The sequence below is a fragment of the Colobus angolensis genome, unplaced genomic scaffold (genome assembly GCF_000951035.1).
Source record: "Colobus angolensis palliatus isolate OR3802 unplaced genomic scaffold, Cang.pa_1.0 Scaffold158, whole genome shotgun sequence".
NCBI lineage: Eukaryota > Metazoa > Chordata > Mammalia > Primates > Cercopithecidae > Colobus > Colobus angolensis.
The window spans coordinates 2,220,461-2,241,421 of record NW_012114688.1 but is presented as its reverse complement, the minus strand read 5'-3'; the positions used below and the strand labels follow the sequence as shown (position 1 = coordinate 2,241,421).

At 42.9% G+C, this 20,961-nt stretch overlaps 1 protein-coding gene across 3 annotated transcripts in view; it reads left to right on the top strand.

Annotated features, from left to right (window-relative positions):
* GNG12 (guanine nucleotide binding protein (G protein), gamma 12) overlaps positions 1 to 14,574 on the top strand; it is a 132,309-nt gene extending 117,735 nt beyond the window's left edge. For 2 of the 3 annotated variants that reach the window (XM_011936882.1, XM_011936883.1), the window contains exons 3-4: positions 8,314 to 8,432; positions 10,466 to 14,574. In XM_011936882.1, the coding sequence (XP_011792272.1) occupies positions 8,340 to 8,432; positions 10,466 to 10,591 (219 nt within the window). In that variant the 5' untranslated portion in view covers positions 8,314 to 8,339 and the 3' untranslated portion in view covers positions 10,592 to 14,574. Of the gene's footprint in view, positions 1 to 7,044; positions 7,359 to 8,313; positions 8,433 to 10,465 lie in introns of those variants that run through there. The other variant, XM_011936884.1, reaches the window with a different exon arrangement.
* Positions 14,575 to 20,961: the final 6,387 nt, after the last annotated feature.

The window sequence follows — 20,961 nt, the reverse complement described above, 5'->3', positions numbered from 1 at the left end:
CACTGCAGAACTGGCCACAGGTGCCCAGTGGGGAGTAAAGACTCAAGAGGCTGCTGCAGCCATGCAGCTTCTCAGTCCTGTGTTGCTAGTGACTGGACACTGTGATGCCTCCACTTTCCCTAAGCAGCTTGCCCACCACCCTGCTTGTCAGCAGAAATAACCCAAGCATCAAGAAACTGGCCTCCTCACTTCTACCTGCCAGATCTCTCCTAAATGCATTGAATTGGCAGAGACTGTGTCATCTGGAGCCCTAACATCAAGATAACCTGGGTGTGATAGTGTGCTAGGAATGCCATAACAGACTGCCACAGACCAGGGGCTTAAACAACAGAAATGAATTTTCTCACATTTCTGGAAACTAGAAGTCTGAGATCAAGACATTGGCAGGGTTGGCTTCTTCCGAGGCCTCACTCTTGGCTTTTATTAATAGATGGTCAAGGCCAGGCGTGGTGGCTCATGCCTGTAATCCCAACACTTTGAGAGGCTGAAGCAGGTGGATCATGAGGTCAGGAGTTCAAGACCAACCTGGCCAACATGGTGAAACCCTGTCTCTTCTAAAACTACAAAAATGAGCTGGGCCTGGTGGCAGGCACCTGTAATCCCAGCTACTCAGGAGGCTAAGGCAGGAGAATCGCTTGAAACCGGAAGGCAGAGGTTGCAGTGAGCTGAGATCGCACCACTGCACTCCAGCCTGGGCAACAAGAACGAAACTCCGTCTCAACAAAAAAAAAAAAAAAAAAAAAAAAAGGTCCTTCTCTCCCTCTGCGTTCACATGGTCTTCTCTCTGTCCCCATCTATGTCCAAATTTCTCCTTCTCACAAGGATGCAAATCATTTTGGATTAAGGTTCACTTACGACCTCATTTTTTTTTATTATTATTATTATACTTTATGTTCTAGGGTACATGTGCACAACGTGCAGGTTTGTTACATATGTATACATGTGCCAAATTGGTGTGCTGCACCCATTAACTCATCATTTACATTAGGTATATCTCCTAATGCTATCCCACCCCCCTCCCCCCACCCCACAACAGGCCCCGATGTGTGATGTTCCCCTTCTTGTGTCCAAGTGTTCTCATTGTTCAGTTCCCACCTATGAGTGAGAACATGTGGTGTTTGGTTTTCTGTTCTTGCGATAGTTTGCTGAGAATGATTGTTTCCAGCTGCATCCCTGTCCCTACAAAGGGCATGAACTAATCCTGTTTTATGGCTGCATAGTATTCCATGGTGTATATGTGCCACATTTTCTTAATCCGGTCTGTCATTGATGGACATTTGGGTTGGTTCCAAGTCTTTGCTATTGTGAATAGTGCTGCAGTACACATACATGTGCATGTGTCTTTATAGCAGCATGATTTATACTCCTTTGGGTATATACCCAGTAATGGGATGGCTGGGTCAAATGGTATTTCTAGTTCTAGGTCCTGGAGGAATCGCCACACTGTTTTCCACAATGGTTGAACTAGTTTACAGTCCCACCAACAGTGTAAAAGTGTTCCTATTTCTCTGCATCCTCTCCAGCACCTGTTGTTTCCTGACTTTTTAATGGTCGGCATTCTAACTGGTGTGAGATGGTATCTCATTGTGGTTTTGATTTGCATTTCTCTGATGGCTAGTGATGATGAGCATTTTTTCATGTGTCTGTGACCTCATTTTAAATTGATTACCTCCTTAAAGACCCTGTCTCCGAGTACAGTCATGTTCTGAATTACTGGGGGTTAGGATTTCAACATATAACTTTTGGGGGACACAATTCAGCCCATCACACTGGAAGTTGTAGTTTTCCACTTTCCAGCCCCGCAGTCCAGTGAGGCATGCTAGGAGGAGGGTGGAACTGCTGCCTGGCTGCAGTCCACTGAGGAATGCAAAGTGCTGGGTGTACTTCATACAGTGTATAAGAGGATGCAGGTACTAAACACTCAGAAACCAAGTATCCTTTGTATTTATTACACTCACATACTTATTTTATCTGATGCTCTTTAACAGTTCTTTGAGATAGAAAAATATTGTTACCCCATTTTTCCAATGAGAAAACTGAGGCTTAAATAGGTTATCAGCCCTCTCCCAAGGCCTTAGATCTGGGAAGTGGCAGGATGGAAGTGAGCCCAGATGCCCCCGGCAAATCCCTGAATGTGTCCCTGGAACTAAAATATCCAAGGCATAGTGTAAAGGCAGTGCCACAGTTCAAATAGAGGGCCTGGCAGGTGCACCAGCAAGTGCTTGAAGGGGCAGCTGCTGCTCCGATCCAGCCCAGTTTTATAGGATTTTCTGATTTTTCCAGAAATCTTCCTTTTAAAGTGAAATGTCTCCATTTTTCAAATGTTGACATTCAATTTAAAGTTAAAACACATACACACAATTGAGTTAACACTGTGTGGGGCCCAACCAAACACATCTGCAGCCTGGATTTAGCCTGCAGGCTTTGATATAAATAAGAAGTGCTCATGAAAATAGAGGAACTATTCTTAACAGCCTAACTCGGCCTTCTCACTAAGGCCACATTAGAAAGTTGTTGCTACCTGGTCACATTACCTTGAAATTCTGCTCTTGCTTCCTGAATCTTTCTCATTTCCCACCAAGCACATGTTTTTCATCTTGTTAGTGAGCCTAGGGGCCGGCATTTAGTAAACATTTGTATGTGCAAGGGAAGGTGCTTCTGTTTCTTCCCTGACAACGCTGTGAGGTCTGCATTATAGTCCCTCTTTTATAGAAGAAGAGGCAAATGAAGAACTAGAGAAAGACATTGAAAGTTGAAGGCAAGACCAGAGAGTAAGTGGAAGCCAGTGACTTTTTTTTTTTTCTTTTCTTTTCTTTTCTTTTAGCCTGCTCTTTTATTACAGCCACAGGGGTGTGTTTGCTCATGAAAGTTGGCTTCACTCCAGTGATTCAATTACTGGCCAGGCCATAATGACTTGTGATTCAGACGCTGGGCCTTCCTGGTGCCTTCCTCCCGGAGTGTGCTCTGTGACACTCTTGCCATCCCCACCCTGCTCTCACTGCTTCAGGCCCCTCTTGACAAAGATGAAAATACCCTATTTCCCTAGACCATCATGTTCCTAGGAATTTCTAGGAACCTGAGAATCCAGATGAACCACAGCAGCACTAAAACCAGTGCGAAGTATTTGAATAGCTAGATACTACATGTGTTTATTCAAATCTGTTACCCATATGCAAAAATTAAAGCAAGGCTACAGAAGCGATAGCCAGAGTGTTACCAGACTGACAGTCTGCACAGGCATGCACAGACCTTGGCCCTTCTGGGTGGGATAGAATACTTGGTGGCTCAGGATGTGCAGATGCTAACTTCAGTCCTTGTCTGGGAGCGAGAATGTTCTTGTTTAGCTTGCATACATGAAAAGGGAGGTGTTACACAAACATAAGGCAATCAGCAAGCCCCCTACTTTAGGTCACCATGTGTCAGTCACCCCTGATTAAGAACCACATGGTGGGCCGGGCGTGGTGATTCACGCCTGTAATCCCAGCACTTTGGGAGGCCAAGGCGGGCAGATCACCAGAGGTCAGGAGTTCGAGACCAGCCTGGTCAACATGGTAAAACCCCATCTCTACTAAAAATACAAAAATTAGCCGGGTGTGGTGGCAGGTGCCTGACTCCATCTCAAAAAAAGAGGAAAAAAAAAAAAAAACCACATGGTGGAGCATTCAGTGATGCCCTGACTGTGTATGAATCAAACTAATTGGAATTAATCCTTTCCTTGGTACAGTGGGAAGGGTGGCTTCTGGAGTGAAAAAGCTTACCATCTAGGTGAACTTTTTTTTTTTTAATGGGGGTCTCACTCTGTTGCCCAGGCTGGGGTACAGTGGTATCATCACAGCTCACTGCAGCCTCAACCTCCTGTGCTCAGGAGAGTCTCCCACTTCTGCCTCCTGAGTAGCTGGGACTACAGATATGTGCCGCCACTCCTGGCAAATATTTGTGTTATTATTTGTGGAGACGAGTTTTTACTATGTTGCCCAGGCTGGTCTCAAACTCCTGGACTCAAGTATTCTCCCACCTCGGCCTCCCAAAGTGCTGGGATTACAGGTGTCAGCCATCACGCCCAGCCTGGGTTAACTTTTGAAGCAAGATTTTCTAACTTTGATTGCCTCATCTAATAAGATACCTTTCAGGATTATAGTGAGGCTTCATGGAATAATGCATATGCAAGCAATGTGTGTGCTCATAGGTTCCATACAAATATCAGGTATTGTTTGCCTTGGAAGCTATTCTCGGTGTAAGAATAAAGCAACCTTTTTATCTACTTAGTAGAATAAACAGCCAGACATCCTCACCATTGAGGGAAGACCAAAGAAAACCCTCCAAAGGCACAGAGATATTTGGAGATATTTGTTTCCCCAGCCTTTCTGTCTTGTTCTGCACAACCCAACTGTTGAGGAGCTGCAGAGCAGCTGCGAGTCAGAAGAAAGTCCTTAGCTAGACCTCCAGCTCCTGTAAACACCTCTGCCTCTCAGGGGTCACACAGTGGCCCTCTTTGTGCAGCCATGTGGCAACTCAGCGAACCAGAGGCTCCTTAACTTGAAACGGTCTAATTTTGATCTGCTTTCTCCATAGGAAGAATGTTATGATCAGAAATTATCTTCCTTTCCACTGGCCCAGTGTACAGCTTTTTCTAAGAATGACCATGAAGGAGTTCAGGAAATGCCACCCAAAATATAACACTTTGGTGTGCTGATTACTTTGAACTGAGGACACTTGGGGAACAGCAGATGTAGGCAGAGGTATTCTCTGAGCTCTCCTTATCGGCCTAAAGACAGATCCTCCAAAAGGAACTCAGTTGTCACGAATCTTCTCCTGGAAATCTTATCACCTGGGAAAGATTAACTCAGATCCCAAGAGGGGAGACTGGAGGTGACACCACACACAGACAGACTGTCACCTCTTTTTCCGAGGGCTGCTGTGAGACAACTTGTATTAACTGAGAATCTTTGTGTGCTTGACCAAACCACCTTTATTCACCATTTATTTCTTCCCCTTACCTCCCGTAATTCATGTCGCCACCACCCCCCAGAAACCCTGAACCCCCATTCTTTTCTGTATCTCAGGATCCTATGTGAGCTTTCATCATCTGACCACTTTGAGTCTCATATTTGTGGCACTCCCATGTGTACATTCATAATTAAATACAGTTTTCCTCCTGTCAATCTGTTTATATGTCAGGTTAATTTGTAGCCCAGCCACAGGACTGAGAAAGGTGGAGGGAAGTCATTTTTCATTCCCCTACAATCACAGTTACCCCCATTTAATCGACTTCCCAAAACAATTGCTGTACGATATTCATAGAAAGTTGTTTGTGTTTCATAAATCTATGAAGGTGTAAAAATTACCTGTCTCCTAAACTTTAATTTGTATTATGGGTGAGGCTATCCATGTTTGTACCAGCAGATGGGAAGGGACTTTCAGAAGAGAAACTGTATTCGAGTTAGGAGCCTGAGAGGGGTAGCAAAGCAGGAGGAGGGGCTACTATGCCTGAAGCAGAAGGAGGTCTCTGATGGCTTGTTTAATGTTGCCTCTGTGAGGGCAGGAGCTCTGTGCCTGTCCTAGCCATTTATTCTCAATATACTGTACCTAGTAGCAGTAGCACTCAATTAAAAATGTGTTGTATGGACTTGCCTGGGACCAGCAGGAATACCCCATTGGAAGGGAGCAGGGAGCCTCTGAGTGACAAGGTTGGAGAAAGCCCTCTGAAGAAGCAGGTCTCAACACAGATATCAGAATGCGGGAAAGCTGCAAGAAGCCTGAGCTGGCAAGCGTGAATCATGAATTGCTGGCTGTTTTTAATCTTGACTATAATATAGTCAGGAAGTAAGAAAGACCTTCATGTACTAAATGCTGAGTGTCTCGCCAACTTTAGAGGGACCTACCCGAGCATTTTATAAATATTAATAGAGTCTGACTGTGGACTGCTTGCCAATGGCCATGCCGGGTGAGAGCAATTACTGGTCCAGTCCTGATATGTGTGAACTGTTCTGCAGTTACCGGAAAACTTGCTCAGGCCTTGGAAACTTCATGCCCTGGAGATTGGGAAGAAGAGAATGTTTGACCTTATCCTTATGCAAAGTGAACATTTAGAAAGTCCTTAGGGTGCAACATGGAAACCACAGGTCACTGAGAAAGGGTGTCATGTTCGCATTCTGGAGTCTGGGGGCCTCAGAACCAGCGCCAGCTGGAAGGAGAGCCCAGTTTAACTTGCTGCAGGGAACAAAATATATATATATGTCCAACTTGCTGTGAATCAGAGCACTGCACACTGTGCAGGTGAGGTTGCCCACTTCCTCAGTTGCATTTCAGAGGCTCTGTTAGTAAGTGCTGGCCTGGGAGCACAGAAAGGGGTTGGGGCAGGCCGCTGGGTGTGAGCAGAATCTAAGAGACCCTAGGCCTCTCTTTTGGGTGGGGCAGGGATAACTGAGGAATCTGAGGAAAAGGTAGCTACTCTGGGAGTGTGTTGAAATGAGCTTGTCCAAGCCTTAGCACAAGGCAAGGCCACCCTGCCCTGCCACATGCTTCATCCTCCCAGTTTTCTGTACTGCTAGAGCTTCCTTATTCCTAGGGAAATCCCGTGATGGCTGTCAGTAGTCTTTGCATTCGGCTCTGACACTAGTGGTGCAAATTGCCCAGGGACTCTAAAAAGGGCTGGTGCCCATAGCCCCACCCAGACCCACTCAATCAGAACCCTTGAGGCTCATTGACCAGTTGTTAGGGAGGTGCAGAACAAACAGGTAAACAGGGAATTGCAATTCACTCTGCTGTATGTGACCCCCAAGGATAAAAATACTAGCAGCTGCAGTTTATGGAATGTCTTGGCCCTATGCAAAATACTTGATGTGCAACGGTAAAGTGAATCCTCCTAAAAATCCTTTGGAATGTGAAGGTTGCTTATTAGGCTGATTCAAAATTCTGCATGCAGTTAAAAGCGCAATTTTATTTGTGCATTTGACCCAAAAGTTCCTCTGACCACAGAGGCTACAAGCCCTACCCAAGTCCTGGAACTCGGCCTCTGGGAATATTCTAAGTCTGGTAGAACTCAGTGTGGAGCACCGTGGTGCCCACATGATGGATGCCCTGGAGTCTGGGTTGCTAGTGTTTTTTTGCAGCTTTGTCTGGTCTCGGCCTTTATGGCAGAATTACATTATTCAGCTGCAGCCTTTCCCAAAGGTTGAGTCAGCCTGAGTTTGCTGCTGGCGCCATGGAGCCCTAAGACTTTGCTGAGCCCTCACATAGCGCCAGAGAGGCACACCTACTGTCCACCTGCTCCCATGAGTCATAAAACTGCCACACTGCTGCCAGCCCTGCATTTTCCTCCAGTTGCCACCCTGATGAGAATGAACTTAGCCATATAGGTCAGGGCACCAGGCAGCACTTTTCCCCAGCCTGCCTTCCTCTTGCAATGTGCTATTGGACAACCAGTTTGTAAAGCAAGGGCCAGGATGTTTCCATTGCTTTATACCAGGTGGCTAAGGAGAGAGGGCAGCAGGGCAACCTAGAGGCCAACAACCCAGGCTAGAGAGGAGAATCAATCCACGAACATATGATGGAGTAACAGGATTAGCAAGTGCCCAGACCATCATGATGAGACCAGGGGGAGGTCAAAGGAGGGAATAATAAAGTTTCATTAATTATTTCAGACTGTAGGCTACTCATGTATCCCATTTGACATTTACTGTGTATCTATCACGGAGAGTCGCCACTGAAAGGTTTCACTCTTTTCATGAATAAAGACTTCCTTATGTGCCTAACACTTTCAAAACGATTCCACATCATGACAGTACCTAAAAATAAGTGCCCTTTTTTCAAAGTTCTCTAGAGGAGCTCTCTTCTCCTTTTCTGTTGCCAGGACTTTGATCAGCCTAATAGTTGGGTGCAAGAGCCCAAAAAAAAAAGAAATCAAACCTTCTGTGAAAGTTGGTAGCAGTAACATTAAACTGATGTGTAATGTGCCTCCCATAGCAAATGCTCACTTTTGCCACAGGTGCCCTAACTACTACAAGTGTTTGCGTATTTGTTTCCTCTTAGGAAATCCTAGAAAAGTCTAGCTTTATGTTCTATGTTGGGGTGCATCGATTAAACTGCTAGTGCGGGTTTCTGCAAACTAAAGATTTGTGTAGGTGCTCAACTGGATGACAAACTTAGATACCTAGGTCACCGCTCAAATTTCTAAGGGGCATTTTAGTAATTGCCTCCAAGGAGCTGCGATGACTGGGAAAATCCATCTATTTCCCTTGAAGTGGAACATATTATTATGAATGTTTAAATAACTTAAAGATGCCTGTTACTTTAAAAAAAAATTCTCCTCAGATTTCAGGTAAAAACAATAATTGAAGATGTCCAGCAAAACAGCAAGTACCAACAATATAGCCCAGGCAAGGAGAACTGTGCAGCAGTTAAGATTAGAAGCCTCCATTGAAAGAATAAAGGTAAGAAACCCTGACTGGGTAACATGTGCTTTCTACTCAGTTCGCCCTGCTCCTGAGAGACTGGACCACTTGTCAGAGAAGATAATACCATTTCATTCACTTGCTTCCAGGATTTTTCCAGAACAGGCTGAGAGTCTCAAAATCTTAACTTTCATTTTCCTATCTAGCATGAGCCTCACTTCAGAAGTGTCTGCGTTAGCCTCTGTTTGTAAAACTCGGAGACAGGATTTCCTGAGGACCTGTCTCCCCTGAATGAACACGGTCAAGTCCGTTGATCCCTGTGTTCTAAAGTGGGACACGGGTTCCAAGTAGACCTCATCAACACCCTAGTCGTTCCTCTGGAATTGTAGTGTTCTAGAGTCCTCAGTGCAGCTGAGGCAGCGTCGCATAACAAGTCAACAGTCTGGGTTTCCTTTTTAGGGAAATGAAGCTTTTAAATGTGTTTGGCCCTCAGTGACCACTTTCTGTGCCCAGAGTAATAATGCCAGCTTTAGTTGAGATCGCATAGAGAAACTGGAATGCATTTCTTAGATCACCTGACTTCGAAGTCTTTTCCCCTGAATCCCAGGAAAGAACTAGGCAGTGAGTGCCCTGGAATGTTATGACTAGTTCTTCCTTGAAACTGAAGCAGTTGGCTGGGCACGGTGGCTCATGTCTGTAATGCCAACACTTTGGGAGGCCGAGGTAGGCAGATCACCTGAGGTTGGGAATTCAAGACCAGCCTGACCAACACGGAGAAACCCCTGTCTCTACTAAAACTACAAAATTAGCCAGGCATGGTGGAGCACGCATGCCTATAATCCCAGCTACTCAGAAGACTGAGGCAGGAGAATCGCTTGAATCTGGGAGGTAGAGGTTGTGGTGAGCCAAGATCATGCCATTGCACTCCAGCCTGGGCAACAAGAACGAAACTTTGTCTCAAAAAAAAGAAAGAAACTGAAGCAGTCACCTGATCCATTCTTCTGGGCCTGGAGATAGTCAGCTGTCTTTCCAGCATGAGGCTCTCTGGGCTGTCCTAGACAGAGCTCAGCTGCCCCATTGCTCTTTGTTTAGGGCAAAGAGATCCTGTTCTGTAGGATCTCCCTCCCAGACTTCTGAAACAGGGCATGATATTTTCCGTGTTTAATTCACGCCGGAGTAAGGTACTGCCTCTGCCCATGCTGGTTTCGTCTTTCTTTTTACTTCCGCAAGCCCAATCTCTAACAGTAAATCTTAAAGCTCCACAACTTGGCTCCAGAGTTTTGGCTCCAAGCCCATCGTTCAGTTCTTAAAGTCTGTTCTGCATTCCAATCTGGTTTTTTTTTTGTTTTTTTTTGTTTGTTTGTTTGTTTTTGCTGAGGGGGAGGTAGAAATTAAGATACATCCTTCCCTTGATTCACATATGCTTTTTCTCACCTGACCCCTAACTTTTTATTTGGAGACATTTCAAACCTGCAGAAGAGTTGTAACAACAAACATTTATAAACTCTTTACCAGGATTCACCAGTTGTTAACATTTGACCACATGTACTTGCTTGCACTCTCTCTCTCCCTCCTTCTGTCTGTACACACATACACACAAAACATATATAATGTCTTTAAACCCTCGAAAGTTATTTGCAGTTCAGGATTATCTAATAAGAATACCTAACACACAGTCCATTTTTGAAAAATCCAGGCCACTTATTTTGCAGAATCACCCTCACTTTAGGTGTGATCGTTTGCTGACTGGACTCCAGGTAAATGTTGAACAGGAATGCTAGCTCATTAGCTGGTGGTGTGTCCTCAGCACTCTCCTGAAGGGATACATGGTGCCACTTTGTCTCATCATTGTTAAGTTGCCTGGTTAAGAAAGACCTTACCTGCCAAATTGCACCATTTTAAAGGCACCATTTCCTTTTTTTACCTGACAAGTATCTAAGAGTGATGCTTTGAGACTCTGATGATCTTGTTCAAATCAGTCTTCCATTCAATAGCCTAGCATTCAAATACACTCTGAAAGTGTGCACGTAAAATATTTTCTTCCTTGTTTGTTTGATTTATCTCCATGCTAGGTTTCGAAGGCATCAGCGGACCTCATGTCCTACTGTGAGGAACATGCCAGGAGTGACCCTTTGCTGATAGGAATACCAACTTCAGAAAACCCTTTCAAGGATAAAAAAACTTGCATCATCTTATAGTGGAATAGAGAAACAGCTCCTCGCCTCTTCTCAACAAAGCAAATTATGAGCAGCTCCTTGAAGAGATTTACCTTCAGCTTATTTGGTAACCACTGCTAATAACTAAAATGTTCTCACCTTGGAATAACGGACTCTGAAGTCTCTATTTTCCAAGTTGTCCTTTCTCTTAAAATACCCTTTACTGATTTAATACAGAATAACAATCTTATTTTCCACTTGGTAACTATGGCTTTATGTTGGGTTACTGTTTAAGGAAAGTTGATCTGGGCCTTTTTAAAAACATAATTATATACTTTAGAAATACAGTGGATTCCGATATGTCAGGACCTAAATTGCCTAAGCACCTATCAAATTAAAATGCCAAAATTAATTGAAATCCTAAAGCCTTTATATCATATTCTTTATAAGGCGTGTGCCAGCCTGTATAGTATATAAGGGAGAGGGATGTTTTGTGTATATATATGCCTTTGTGTATACACTTATCAAAGCTATTTTCTTATGAAAACATCCCTCTTTCTATACCATCAGTTTCTCAGTTCCAGAAGTTATACCTTTACTTTGAGCTGTGTATAGGTAGAATAAAAAAATTCCTTTCATATCGTTATTGTACAAAAAGTAAAGAGTATCCTAAAGATTGTATTCATTGTAATCAAGTAATGCAGTCATCTCTCCTCTCTTGAAATCTTGCTGGACCTCTTAGGCTACAATAAACTGCACCAAGCTAAACTGACAGTCCTTCGATAATATGAGACATTAATTTACAAGGACCCTTTTGGGCTTCAGTGATGCTGAGTTGAAAAGGGGAGGAGATCCTTGGGAGGACCCCATGCAGCTGTGCTCCCAGGGCTCATGTTCTCTACTGGATTAGGGATAGGCACCTCTGAAATCTCCACCCTGATGATTGGAATGAAACGGAGTGAACATGAGCCCAGCTGAGAGAGGAGCAGGAATGTGTGAAAACCAGCTGCTCTCCTTGTCCCAGCTTTGTGATTGAGCCCTCTGTCTTGCTCTCTCTGCCTTCCCTGTATCTTTCCTATCTTACCAGAGCATCTGTTTGCAGAGGTAATACTACCTTCCCCAGCCGCAGGTGTGTGGAACATGGTGAGGAAAAAAAAAATTTAAAAAAAAAAAATGCAAAGTTGTCAGGATGCTTAAGCTCTTTTCAGATATCTGCAGTTTTATCCCTACCTTGTTCACACACCATCCGAGAGGCATATAGGCTACCCAAGAGAGCCTTGGATTCAGTGGTACACTCCTTGGGCCCAAGGGCTTCAGCAACTGGGTATGGAGTTCCTTGATTTTCGTCTGGGCCCAAATACAGCCCTCACACCCTTGGAATTTCCGGGTGTGGGGGTAGCCCCAAAAGGAGGAATCTCCTATGGCCAATAAGGTATCTTGACTTTATCAGAGTAGAAGAGAGGGTCACTTCGCAGTCAAATCATACACACGGCCTTTGATATTTTAATTCATCTTTAGTTCGTTAAAAGTAACTACTAAGGAAAGGTTAAAAACTTCCTCTCAAAAAGGAATCAACCCCAAGAAGCAATTATTTACAATGATTTTCCCAAATTTTGTACAATCTGTCCTGGAAAGCAAACCCCTTTTAAAATCTGATGTCTGGGCTTTGAGTATTAGCTCATTTAGGGTGAACAAAATGCATTACTGTTTTTAAACTGCCCACATTTATTCGGTATTTCTCCAAGTTGCTATCTCTTCAGCCTTGTGAATGGCCCTCACTTTTATGAGGCCATGTGAAAATCACGGCACTGCCCTTAGCCTTGTGTCATCTGCTTTTTCGTTCTGCAATATGCCCAGTTCCCAAATCAATTATAGGTACCTGTTTAGGAGACAGAAAGATTTTACCTCTCAGAGGGTGAGATTGGAAATTTACACTAAAAAGACAACTTTACATTTAATGCTTCACTTAATGAGACATTCTTTTTTTATAAGTCTATTTTTCTACTCAGTTTCAGAACACTAATCTGATTTTCACTCTGATTTTTAACGTTTCTTTAAATATTTATAATGTAGCTTCTTTCAAAATATTTTCATGAAAAATTACTTTTATTATACCATTATGTGCACGTTATTGGTAGCAGGCATAGTTTATTATTTAGTACTGAAACATGCTCTTTTACCTAACAGTAAACAAGTATGTTTTGATATATATCTGTTAATATGCTTATAGTGGTAAGAAATGGACTTGAGGTCCCAGGAGATTTCATTTTAGTTGCCCTGGTCAGATACAATAAAGGCTATGAGTATAAATATATAACTTCCTAACCAGGTGTAGGGCATGTTCATGAATATCAAATCTTTTGATGCTGGACCCAAGAGGGGAAAAATTGTAGCTAAATGTTGATTTACTTATAACTAGACGTCTGTGTGAGAAAATATATGTATACGTATATATGATATGCAGAAGTCACTTTTATTTATCAGGCTTTATTCTCCTTACAAAGCCACAGTTTAACTGTCTGCAGCAGTTGGCTTATGGTAATGATAGACAAATGCCCAGTGTTTGTTATTTTTTCCAACTACCACTGTAATGATATACTTTCTCACGTATATACATGCAACTTCTTGGCTTCATTTCCATGAAGCTATTTCAATATATTCGGTATACTTTGTCCTTAATGCTGCTTCTGTGAGCAGTGATCTCTCTCTTTTTTTCATTCTTGCATCTTCATTAGTTCATCATAAATCTGTCCACTTGAGGCCTCCGGACCTCGGCAAGATTTCATGACTCTGAAGTATTTTACAGAAACATTTTTTAAATAAGGGAAATATTTTATATATCAGATGGTTCACAAGTGATGGGTCATAGCTAGTTTTTTTTTTTCCTTCTAAAAAATGTCAGGTTTTTAAAATCACTTACCTTATTAAAATGAAAAGTACCATACTTACCTTTTAAAGGAAAGACCTGATTTGCTTTTTCTCTATGTAGACTGTTTTTGTACTTTTACTAATCTTTAAACTATCAGGAAAAAAACCAAAACTTTATACCAATGATTGAGTAATTTTGAGGCATAGGGTAGCTTACATAGTGGAGGATGTGCCAAATACTCTCTTCAGATGCCACCTTCTTAACCAGTTTATAACTAAAATAGTGTTATCGGACTAATTCCTCTGAATTTTGATGTAAGATCTGTACAGGCCCCCAGAATGATTATAGTACATGCCAGTCATTTCTCAGTGAAATAAATACAATACCAGAGGACATTATGGGTTGTATTGCTTTCTTTTATGGTAGACCTGTTAATGGGGAAAAAAAATACATCACATCAAATAGAATCTTGTATCTGTGTGTTAAAATAGAGCACTTACCTGAAGTCAGTGGCCTGGATCGTAGCCCTGGATCATTTCCCAGTCTGTCCCGTGCTGTGTGACCTTGGACAAGGCGCTTCATCTCTCTGAGCCTCTGTTTCTCCATGTGTAAAACAAGGGGCTGCAGGAGATGATGGCTGAGAGCCCTTCCAGTTCCCAGATGCCTTGGTCCAAAGACCCCACCCCTCTGCTGGTCCTGCCAACGTGTTGGTGCTATAAGCTGCTTCAGATATAAAATTGGTTTATCTATGATGTTTGTTCATTTAATAGCTTCTAAAAGGCCTTTTTGTTATACAGTGCTTTTTTTCTAGTTTTATGGACCTGGTTACTGTAAGAGTGTCTTGTTTTTAGCCATGTAATGACAAACACATATTCTCTTGATGTCTCAGTAAATTTGCATTTGATATATCATTGATGAGATTTTGTTGTTATATAATATTCTTTGGCTACTCATCTGTCCAGCATCTTATTAACCATAACACTGTGATCATTGTTTGGAAATATGTCCTATGGAAAGAATAAAAGGATTTACTTCACAGCTAGCATGTTCACAGATTTGAAAGAAGTTTCATTAAAAGCACCATTGCTTTCTTCACTGCGTCAGTGCCTCATTGTAGCATCCTACCTGTGTTTTGCTCAATACATGAATAAAATACCATTTCTCTTCCCCTTTCCCTTCCTTCACTCAGTTAACATTTTCTGAGCACCTCCTGGGAGCAAGCTGCTGAGAGTCAGGCTCCCATGACACCCAAATGAATAAGACACACACCAGCCCATGGGAAGGTCACAGTCTGAGCAAGGAGGGTGGGTATGACAGATAATGTAAACTAATCATAGTATCATGTGGCAAGTGCCATAACTCAGGTGATCACAGTGCCGTGAGAGCCCAGAGGAAAGAGGGACTAGCTCCACATTGACAAAGACCTCCCTCTGAAAAGGCTTCCAAGGGTGGTGATGTTTGGGCTGAGTGAGAGAGGAACAGTATGCCTTGGAATTGAGGTCCTGGGAGGAGATGAGAGGAGGAGAAAAGAGGACTGGAAGCCAGTGTGCAGATGGCCCCCGATCCTGCCCTCCCATCCTGCTTGCCTATCCTGAAACCAACAAGGGGGCTAGAGAGGCTGTTAAGGAGTGAGGTAATAACTCTGACCTGTGGAGGGCTGTTTCCCATCCTGAGACCAGCTGTGGCCATGGAAACTGATAACAAATGGAAAGGTCATTAGATTGGTGGTGACTCATATTCACCATGTGTTTGCTGAAGGTGCCCTGCCCCCTCTTCTGCCCCTTCCCCCAGGGCTGGGATTCCCACAGAGACGAGGGGAGGGCAAAATCAAAGAACAAGGGCAGGAGGCAGCCATCAAGCCCCAGGCTATGAACCAGGAATGCTACAGAGATGGCCCCTGCTTCTGAGAGCCAGCACTCCACACTTACAAGAAAGGTAGGGGCAAAAGACAGTCCCTGGGCCCTTTCTAGTAAAAGACTGAAGGATTTAAGATACATTGGTTTTGAAAAATAACAACTGAGAAGCACTTTTTACCGCTTCTGACCAAATTGCCGAGTTCTTGTAATTCTCAGTGGAGGAGAGTTGGGGATGATGGATGGGATTGGGAAGGGGTGAGTTTTTAAAAGGTGGGAGGAGGGAAGGTAATGAAGCTGGAAGAGGCAGGTGAGATGTATACTTAGTTAACATGGACAAGAAACCCAGGCCTGCAGATAGTGATTGGAACTCAGAGTGGAGATGCATGTCACGGGGCTTTCCATCTCTTCTGGATATGTGCCATGATCAGGTTTTCCCTGGCAGGAAGGTCAGTTACACATAAACACATGGATATTCCCTCTAAACCTTTTTATTTGGGGTTCTATAATGCTTATTTGGTGCTAGGCAACCGTTTTTTGAGTATTTGTCCCTCACTCCATATGCCAGGTTTATAATCTCTCGGCTTAAAACTCTGACCGTGTCTGTGGAGCCTGGTCCCACTGCCAGTTCTAGCTGTCTTTGTACAACCTGGCGTGGCTAGAGCCTTGTGCTTGTTTTCAGAGCATGGCCATACTTGCTGCTGTACCGCTTTACCACTGTGAATAGCAAATAACCTTTGCCTTCAGATGAGCCCTGTTACTCTAATTACTTTCTTCTTGTCTGAATTATTTAAATCCATGAAGGTTGTTTGACTTTAGGCCAACCCTGGGTAAATGTGCAGTTAGTCTAAGGAACCTTCACCTCAATTGCCCATTTTTTTCAAAAATTTTTTCTGCCCTGAAGGAAAATGCAGTCCCAGTAAATTTATTGTCATGTGCAAATAACTTAATATATTGGTCAGTAGATGACCACTGGCACTGTCAAATACAACTCTGGGGAGAGTGATATTTAGTACAAAGAAATGGAAGTTCATAGTAAAGTTTAGGCATCACTGAGAATTAATTTTACATATGAAGCATTCCTATACCCCTTAAATCCTCCTAGACAATCTACTGAATGATGAAAGCAATTAATTGGAATGATTGACATCCATAATGGGAAGATATCAGGTAAGTCCAAGAAATTTGCAGCTGAGACATCTGTGTGCACAATGATAGTTTTTGTTTTTATTTTTATTTATTTATTTATTTATTTTGAGACAGAGTCTCACTCTGTCGCCCAGGCTGGAGTGCAGTGGCGCGATCTCCACTCACTGCAAGCTCCGCCTCCCGGGTTCACGCCATTCTCCTGCCTCAGCCTCCCAAGTAGCTGGGACTACAGGCACCCGCCACCGCACCCGGCTAATTTTTGTATTTTTAGTAGAGACGAGGTTTCACCGTGTTAGCCAGGATGGTCTCTATCTCCTGACCTCGTGATACCCCGTCTCGGCCTCCCAAAGTGCTGGGATTACAGGCGTGAGCCACCGCGCCCGGCCTTATTTTTATTTTTATTTTTTTTGAAACGGAGTCCCGCTCTGTCACCCAAGCTGGAGTGCGGTAGTGCGATCTTGGCTCACTGCAACCTCCCCCTCCCGGATTCAAACAATTCTCCTGCCTCAGCCTCCCAAGTAGCTGTGATTACAGGCATATGCCACAACACCCGCCTAATTTTTTTTGTATTTTTAGTAGAGACGGGGTTTCACTGTGTTAGCGAGACTGGTCTCAAACCCCTAACCTCAGGAGATCCACCCTCCTCAGCCTCCCAAAGTGCTGGGATTACAGGTGTGAGTCACTGCTCCCTGGCCCCACATTGCTACTTCTGATCTCTACAGCCAACCACCTCCAACCCCTCCACATACACACCCTGCTCAGGAATAGGAGGGCATCATCCGCTAAAAGAACTTAAACATATGGTCTTAACAGAAGACAGTCGCCAAATATGTGACGTCACAAGGGCACTGTGGATCCATAAATTTGTGTACTGGGGCAAGCCTAAAGGAGTCACTCCCTGAACAACTGTGGGCAGTGCTACCTCTTCTAAGGCAGGCACTGACAGGCTTGGTCACTAATGTCGCTGACCTTAATTAAAAGTTGGCCTGTCAGATTTAGGTAGTGCACATGTTAATTTTTTAACATTTTATTAATTGTGTAGTTTTATATGTATTAGAAAAACCAGAACTAGCACAAGTTGTGATAGAAAGTTTCCTTCTAAAATAGATTTAAATAAAAAGTAAGCCAACTTATATATTTTTTAATGTAAGTATATAATAGCATACCTTTGATCTGGATATGGAAAAAATTGTCATGAAGCCCTACAATACAAGCAAGTAAAAAGCGAAGCATCCCCTTTGGGAATCAACTCCAAGAATCACTCATGTAGGCCGGACGTGGTGGCTCAAGCCTGTAATCCCAGCAGTCTGGGAGGCCGAGGCAGGTGGATCACGAGGTCAGGAGATCGAGACCATCTTGGCTGACGCGGTGAAACCCCATCTCTACTAAAAAAATTCAAAAAATTAGCCGGGCATGGTGGCGGGCGCCTGTAGTCCCAGCTACTAGAGAAGCTGAGGCAGGAGAATGGCGTGAACCTGGAAGGCGGGGCTTGCAGTGAGCCGAGATTTCACCACTGCATTCCAGCCTGGTGACAGAACCACTGTTCTCAAGAAAAAAAAAAAAAAAAAAAAACAAAGAATCACCTATGTAAAGCAGACAAGGTTCACATTTCTCCTTTTAACCTTGAAACATTTTCCCATGGCCAATACCCTAGAAGTGCTTTGTTCTAAATAAACATTTTAGATCCGACCTTGGTGATGTAACATTTCAACATTGGCCATGCAACATCTCTCAACATTTGTAGACATCTGTGCAAGGCAATGAGGAACACTGAACTCCAGACACTAGGCTGGGCATTGTGCATGTGTTCTCCCATTTAAAGGACTCTTTAAAGGAAAGTAGGTGTAATTTAAGCCCATCTTACAGATGAGGAAACTGAGGCTCAGAGAAGTTAAAATTGTGCTAGATCCTACAACATAAAAGGACGGGTCCTAAGTACGTACACCTAGGCAGATTCTACAGCCCATGGACTATCTTAACATTTGTAGCATGCTTTGAATAAGGGAAAAAACAAACAAACAAAAACAGTAACTTTGGTAATTGTTAGATTAAATAAATAAAAGTTTAAATAAAAGGTAAGGTAAACAAATAAGTCCTTTACTAATCATGGGTGTAATACCCTGGGCCTTAAGAATAAACAGTGCTCTATGTCAGGCATTTACTATGACTAGGTACTGTTCTTAGCATCTTGCATCTGTTTATTTTATTTTTTCTTTTTTTGGAGGGGGTTGTTGTTTTTTGTTTTTGTTTTGAGACAGAGTCTTCCTCTGTTGCCCAGCCTGGAGTGCAGTGGCAAGATCTTGGCTCACTCCAACCTCCGCATCCCAGGTTCAAGTGATTCTTCTCCCTCAGTCCCCCAAGTAGCTAGAATTACAGACATGCACCACCATGCCCAGCTAATTTTTGTATTTTTAGTAGAGATGGGGTTTCACCATGTTGGCCAGGCTGGTCTCGAACTCCTGACCTCAGGTGATCCACCCGCCTTGGCCTCCCAAAGTGCTAGGATTACAAGCGTGAGCCACCACACGTGGCCTGCATCTGTTAATTCATGTAATTCTCACAACAAATCCAGGAAACAGCTACTCTTATTATTCCTACTTTACATACTAGGAAATAGAAGCCTGGAGAGATCCAAAAGCATATTGGATATGGTTTCAGAAAACCATTTTTCAGGGTAGCCAGTGTGACGTAAGAGAAAGAATACGTATCTTGGAATCAGCAAATGCGTGTTCTGGACTGATTACTATTCATTCACTATGCAACCTTAGGACACTTATGACCTCTGATTCTATTTCCCCATTCACTTTTTAAAAAAAGATATAGGCTAGGTAATTTTTAACATTTCCTCTGGCTTTAAATTTTATATAAATCTGTAAATCTGAGAGGAGATCAACCCTCTTGCCATCTCCACCCCAAGACATTTTACATTTTCCTCCTTGAACTGAAAATAAGGAGAAGAACCAAAGTCTAGCGTATGGAGTCAGAGGAGGGCATGTGGGTTGGTTGTGTATAATTATAGGTATTAAAAATATATTTAAAGAATCACCTCCTGACACTTCAGCTACTGGCTCATCAACAGGTCTGTAAAGAATTTTAAGGAAAAATGAATTATAGAAGAGCGTTTTGAATATTGACAGCCTACCACTAACAGAATTAAGTGAGCAAACTTCTTCAACAAACTTCAAGTGTCAGTAGCACCTTATGAGTTCATAAAATGTAACTACAAAAAGAAAAATAGTCCATTCAAACATTAAATATGAATGACAGTGCATTTGGTTTATAGAAACAGAACAAAGAGAAATGTATCTATTTGTTGAGCTCCTACTAGCACTGTGGTAGGTATGTCCTAGGATAAACCCAGAAAAGACAAGGATAGTGGGAGTGGGGGTAAGAGGGGCGTGGGCAGTAGGAAATAAACAGATAAATTGCTATGCAATATGGTAAATGCTATCATAAGAAATTGTTCTGCCTGAATGAGTCAGAAAAGATTTAACAGAAGAGATAATACATTAGTTGGACTTTGAAGAACGAGTAGGAGTTTGTTGGTAAAGAATAGGGAAAGGATATTCTCAGCAGTGAAAAAGAGTGTATGCAAAAGCCCCAGGATCTAAGGAAGCCTGGAGTGTCAGAGTAGCAGAGATCTTTGCAACAGAAGTATGGGAAGGAGAATGTGGACAAGGTCGGGAAGGAAGGTTGGGTCAAATAATCAAAGGCCGAGAGTTTGTATTCAATTATATGGGAGAAGGGTAGTTGGTAAGAGATTTTTAAGCAGGGTCTTGACATGAAGATCGTTAGAATGAACAAGGATAATAAACTAGTGAAGAAAAGCTGGAGGATGTGTTTCTAATTTCTGTGGGGAGTGGGAAGTGGGGGGTGATATTCACTATTCTTTTATTAGTTCTTCAACTGCTTGCCATTCCAAATCTGTATCACTCTTCTCCAACCCCACCCGCTATCTACCTCCTCTGTGATCTGTTTCTGTCTACCTCTTCAGCCTGCCTTTCTCCACTTCCTTAAATACTTAATCCCCTAACAAACACCACAGAGCCCCACACATGCCACACCCCTCACCCCAATGAGCTCCTAAATGTACTTTAAGACTCACATCAAGCATCACCTTCTCCTGGAAGGCTTCCTGACCACCCCCTACACACACACACACACACATTGTGCATACCCATGCTTGCCATGACACCACTCTGGCTTGAAAATTATCTGTGTCTGTCAGCTTCCTATAGTTCCTACAGTAAACTGCAGGTAGAAACTGTGTCATAATCATCTTTATGGAGCAAGCTCTAGCACAGTACTTGATACCCAGTACTTACGTTCTCACAACCTTGATTTTGAACAGAAACTGTTCTGATAACCTAAATGAGAGATAAAGAACTAAATTGAGTTAATGGAAACGGAGAGGGGAAACTAGATTAGTAAAAATTAACATAATTTAATTGGATGGTGTCTTGCTGAATTCAGTTATGTTGGGCCATGTAGTTTACTGGATGGTTTCTTTTCTACTTGTATAACTAATTTGCAAACAGAAC